The following is a 5949-nucleotide window of genomic DNA, read 5'->3' as shown; positions in this document are numbered from 1 at the left end:
TGATTTGGAATAATTGGCTCAAGATAAAGAACAGCAGGAAAAATGGCACAGGATATATTTTTAAAGAAAGGGAATTTTAATACTTTTAGATATATATGCTAGGTGTCCTATGGGACCTGTAAAAGTCACTAGTAATCAATTACTTCATTTGTGTCCCGCACCAGGCAGCTCCTTGCCTAAGGTAGATGCTCAGTGAATATTTGTTGAATGAATGAATTCATGTAGTCTTGCTATTAAAGTGGTTTTGATTGCTTTAAAATTGTTATACTTTTTTATAATATGACATTAATTTTATCCATCTTCAATTTTTCTTCAGTTCTCCATTTGCTGAGGCAAACTAACCTCCTCCTAGAGAGTGCAAAAGCAAAAAATGAGAAAAATAATCTAGTCACAGTTACCACAAATTTTTAACATCTGAGTGTATCTATACTGGCAAAGTAAATATAGGAGACTTGACAGTTGTTGTTGTGTATCTTAGTACATGTCATGTAAAAGAGAGGTCTGTTCTTTATTTCAGAAGGTATAAGTAGAACCAAAGAGTAGAAGTTACTGGAGTTAGATTTCACCTCTCTATAAGAATTTCTAATTTCCAGTTTACCAAAATTGCAGTAGGCTGCACAAACCCAGAAAATTACATATAGTCATCTAGTCAGCCAAAAAGCATCTGGCACAGATGTTTTAGAACGAGACTGTACATGGAAAGTTGCATTAGGTGACCTCTAATGTTTCTTTCGATTCTAAGAATTTGATGAGTAGAATCCTAGTTAACATGGTTTTACTGTGTTTATGATAACTCAAAATGCTGTGTGAGTCATAGTCTAATTACATCTAAAGTTGTTTGTATACAACTTTAATTTTGCTATTAAAAGTGACTTTTCAGCTCTCTAATATTTGTAGTTTATTTAAATGAAAGAAATTTTTTTAACATCAGTCATTATGGGTTCTTATGACTTTTACATGGTTAGGGTAAACTTGTAGTTGTAATATTTTTTTGATGATTTAGATAGAATAATTTAACATAATCATAGTTAGCAAAAAATGTTTATAAATGTCTTCATTTTTAAAAGTTAAAGTTTATAGAGACTGTGACTTTACATGTAAAGGTAAAAACATTGACCTATGATTTTTAAAGGTACTATGATAATTGTACTGATTACTAATGAATTTCTGATGAAAAAGAATTAAATTATATTATTTTGCATATATGATCTGTTGACATTGATGAATTATTTTTTGTCTTTTGTTGTATATGCATTTATGTTTATTTCTTAGGAATGGAAAGAACGTTATGGACACAATAGAGAAGATTCCACTAGGAACAGAAATGTTCATACTGACCCTAAAGAGTTAAACTTCTCAGATATTAATACCAACCGATGTAAGTAGTTTATTTGCTAGTTTGCTTAGAAATTTTTTTTCTTATGCTTGTTTGCATAGCGACTGAGAGTTAGGATACTCATCCAGAAATGCCTTTGTAGAATTGTAAATGTGCATTTGCACTGACCTTCCTTTCTCACATTTCTCAGTATATAGAAGGAAGGGGAAATTCAAATATTCATTCTGATAGGGAAAGGAGAAACTGGGACATCAAATGAATAGCTGTAAGTGTATTAACCTAAATAATTTAAGCACTTATCCCAGGCATCTTCTAGGCAAGTATTTGTTTCTACTATTTACTTGATGTTTTTCTTTACTTTTCTATTAGTAGACATAGGTTATTCAGTTGTTTTTATAATAATTTATTGGCTGACCCATATATGTCAGACATGTTCCTAAGTATACAATGATACAAAGAAGATAAATTCCTTGTCCTTAGGATGCTCATAATTAAGTGAGGGACTGATACCAGGCAGAAGCCATCGCTCACCAGGGTGGGTTAGGAAACCTTCCCATATCATTGACCCTACAAATGTTCATCTTTACTGATAATAAAAAAATATATTAATGTGACATGAGGCCCCTGGGGAAGTGCCAGAAACTTGTTTTTGCTTAGGACCTTGCACTGAGTAGAAGGCAGAGGTTATTTGTCTTTGGGAGAGATTTCAGTTTGCTGAGAGAGACTTATCACTAAGGATAATGCACAGGGACCTGCCTAGCACTGAGAGTGGAGCAGGAAAATTGAGCAACCTCGTCCACCCAACTGCAGGTTTTGTAGTGACCAAGCAACAGTAGTCTACTGTTGGAGGGGGAGTAGAAACATGGAAAGGGACTCCCTCTGTGGCATATGTATGCAGGGACTGCTAAATCTGAGGATAGGAAAAAAATACTGAGAGAAATCATTTGCCAGATGGGGCCCTGGTAATTACAAGATAATAGCAGTTCATCACTGGAGAAATGTGAAATATGTAGGGACTTAAGATAACTAACCCAACAACAAAGTCCAAACCCAGATCAAGTATAGATTAGATTGATTCAATCCCTCAGCACTGATGATCTAATAGAAGAGGTATGCCCATTCTGGGCATAAATATTATTTATCTCCATCTCTTCTTTTACACACAGTGCCTGGCATTTAGCCAAAAATTATGAGCTACACAAGAAAGTAAGAAAATATGAGCTGTTTTCAAACAAAAAATAGTCAACATACTAGACCTACAGGTGGCTCAAATGTTGGAATTATCAGACAGTGCAGTGACTTGAAAATAACCAGTTAGTACATTAAAATATCTCATGGAAAGCTTGGACAATGTACATGAACAGATCAGGAGGAATTTCACCAGACAGATGGAAACTGTACAAAAGAGATAAATGGAAAATGTTAGAAATATTTAATGATGACCTATTTATAATATTGTAGACTTGTCATGAGAGCTATGACAGGAGGATACACATCTGATGCTGAAGGAACTCAGCTTGGGGAATGGAAAAAGAGTTCTATCTTGGGAAAGAATTTTTATAATAAAGAAATATTTCTGTGATAAGGAAATATTTATCTGAGTATTTAGTAATCAGTAGTACTTAGCCAGGTGAAGAGTGTTTTAATCAGAAGGAAGAGTAAATGCAGGACATTGTGGCATGAGAGAATCACTGGGGAGATGCATATTCTTCTCTGCAGCTAGAGCCTAAGCATGAGGAGGTTGATAAGAGGGGAGACCATAGAAATAGTTGGGGAACAGATATTGTCATGCTCAAAGGTTTGTATTTTGTCCTGAAGGTAAGATTTCAGTGTGAGATGAAGCATAAGATTTTTGGTAGAATAAATAGAATGCTAACGCTTTAGTTAAAGCTAGGAAATAGAGGGAGGATTCTGTAAAGAGATTTGGTTGCTTGCTTACCACAGAGTGGAATTTTACAAATAGAAAGATCTGGAATATGGGAGAGTGGTTAAGAGAAGAGGTGGCGCAAAGCCTCATTATGAGTTAGAGGGATCCTGGTATATGGTGAGTAATTGCTATTTGCTGACTAAATGAGAGAAAAGATGAAGAGACATGCATTTAGGGCAGAGTCTAAGATGACAAAAATGTAAATATGATAGAATTGGCTTGCCTTAAGTTTTCAAAAAGAACTGTATCATAAAGTTGTTTTAAAGCTACTTGGACTGCTCAAAACAATATTATGAGTATTTAGGTTGTTTATGAAGAAATCCCCATCCACACAGAGAAGGGAAAGTTAGTTTTCTGATCTGTGCTGACCAGTATGATAACCATTAGCCCACATGTGGCTGTTGAGCAATTGCAACATGGCTGGTGCTCCGTGTTGAAATGATAATATTTTGGATATATGAGGTTAAATTAAATATATTAAAATTAATTTCCCCTGTTTCTTTTCACTTTTTAATGTAGCCACTAGAAAATTTCAAAGTAACTATGAGGCTTATATTTTATTTCTGTTGTCTAGTGCTGCCCACACTCTTGTTTCATGGGAAGAAGGCTGAGGCCTTTCTTGAAGGGCTCAAGGTTGATTATACCTTAAAGTCCTAGCCAAGAAATGAGATTCATTGTGAAACCAATTGAAACTTCATTTGATAATGAAGAATTTCAACTGTTGTGATACCATAGTTAAATATTAATTCTGAGTTATACTAATTATGTCTTTGCACTGTATCTGCTTCTGAGCTTATACTAACCACAAAGCTGGAAAACTTTTCCTTGCTATTCCCTATATATTATTTTTAATTTTAATCAGATTTTTAAGGAACCATGTAGTTATTTGTCTTCACAGTGAAAATTCAGATTCCTTATACTCTTGATTTTTCTTTTTGTAAGTCCATAGACTGTGGCCCATAAATTAAAAGACAATAGGAAAGTAGAATTTTTTTCCTTTCTTTGCAGCAGCATCCAAATATACCAGGACTAATAATAGGACTGAAAGGGACCGAATAGAACTTCTCCAAGATGCAGAACCTTTGGATTTTAATGCAGAAACATTCACTGATGATCCTCTTGAACCTGAATCAAGAAGGTATGTTCTGGCTATGACATTTGGCCCTGGCATTCCTCTGAAATTTTAATAACATACTGACTTGACAAGGTTAAAAACAGGTGATAGTAAAGGTAAAAGTAAACAAGTGATAAAGTAAGAGAAAATGTTCATCTTTATTAGTAATAAAAAATATATCAAGTAACTGTTGATACCTTTTTATACCTTATAATGCTTTTATATTTTAAAAAAATTATAGTATCTAGTAGTGGTAATTGAAATTAGTATCTTTAGACAATACTAATGGTATTATAAATATGAAAGAATTGAAATATATAGCAAAGAATCATAACAATATTTATATGCCTGTTTCTGACTGTCCCATTTGCAAAATTTATTATACCTTAATAAGAGCTGTATAGCCATGTTTGGGTGTCAGACCCTATTCTCACCACTTTAACAATAATATCGTATTGTATGGTTGCAATCAAATTGTATTTCAACCCAGAGAGGCCCAGTAAATTGCCTAGATTCACACAACTTGTGAATTCAAACCTCAGTACTCTGGCAACAGAGTCTATGCTTTTAGCCACTATGCTATGAGGAAATAATTAAACAAAAGCAAAATATCCTATGCATGAAGATGTTTACTATACTATTGCCTATATATAGCAAAAAGCTTAGAATATTATGTTCAATAATGGAGTGGTTATTAAATTGATTAATCTAGATGTGTCTTACATTCCCCTCTTTCTTTGTACATCCCTCACTCTGTCATGCATGTATTCTAGGCTCTAAAACAGTTGCTGGTTGATTTATAATTAAGTCCTTTTGGATAATTTCCTTGGAGGGTAAGTTTCTGCTTTCAGCTACTGAATAGATTTTACAGTGTAAACAAATTATGTAGCAACTTCCTTTTAATGTGTTCTTGTTTCTCTTTCCTTCTTTATTATTTTCGATTGATGCTTCAGATAATTTCTTAATGTTCACCTTTTAGGTATCAGCCTGGTGGACGATATCACTCCATGTCTTATGCCGGAATATTTGATGATGTGTAATGCCTGAAAAAATTTATGGAACAGCTAACCAATGTCAACACATCAGTTCAGCCTTTATGAACATTCTGTGTACTCTAGGATTTCCTTTTTACTCTCAGTGAAAAGTATCAGGATAACAAAAAAGGCACTAAGAATTAATTATATCTTATTAATAATAGTTTATTGCTCATTGAATAGAATATTGTCTTTTCTAACAAGATTTATTACATACCATTCCCTAAGCATCTGCCTTAGAAGTACAGTTACAGTGGAAGGATTTAATTCATGGAAAGGATAAGAATATATTGACAATGTGTAGTGCAGTTTGTTTCAGATTAATTTTTTTTCAGGAAGTTATTTTAAAGGTTCAAGGAAGCCATAAGTCATACTAAATAATATTATACAGTTTTATTATTGTGATTTACATTGTTTTTATTTAAAAAATGTTTAACCTGTATTTCCCAAAGAAATGTAAGTGAATGGAGACCTCAGATAATAACCATATTCATAAAATCCATGTCTTAAAACAAGGCTTACTTACCAGACATAACTG

At 33.4% G+C, this 5949-nt stretch overlaps 1 protein-coding gene across 1 annotated transcript in view; it reads left to right on the top strand.

The window, feature by feature from the left end:
• LMBRD2 (LMBR1 domain containing 2) overlaps positions 1-5514 on the top strand; it is a 53460-nt gene extending 47946 nt beyond the window's left edge. The window contains exons 8-10 of the mRNA XM_012649408.1: positions 1273-1378; positions 4272-4401; positions 5357-5514. Coding sequence (XP_012504862.1) covers positions 1273-1378; positions 4272-4401; positions 5357-5417 — 297 coding nt within the window. The 3' untranslated portion in view covers positions 5418-5514. The remainder of the gene's footprint in view (positions 1-1272; positions 1379-4271; positions 4402-5356) is intronic.
• The last annotated feature ends 435 nt before the right edge of the window (positions 5515-5949 follow it).

The sequence above is a fragment of the Propithecus coquereli genome, unplaced genomic scaffold (genome assembly GCF_000956105.1).
Source record: "Propithecus coquereli isolate 6110/MARCELLA unplaced genomic scaffold, Pcoq_1.0 Scaffold110, whole genome shotgun sequence".
NCBI classification, from domain to species: Eukaryota; Metazoa; Chordata; class Mammalia; order Primates; family Indriidae; genus Propithecus; species Propithecus coquereli.
This window is presented reverse-complemented; position numbering and strand designations above follow the sequence as displayed.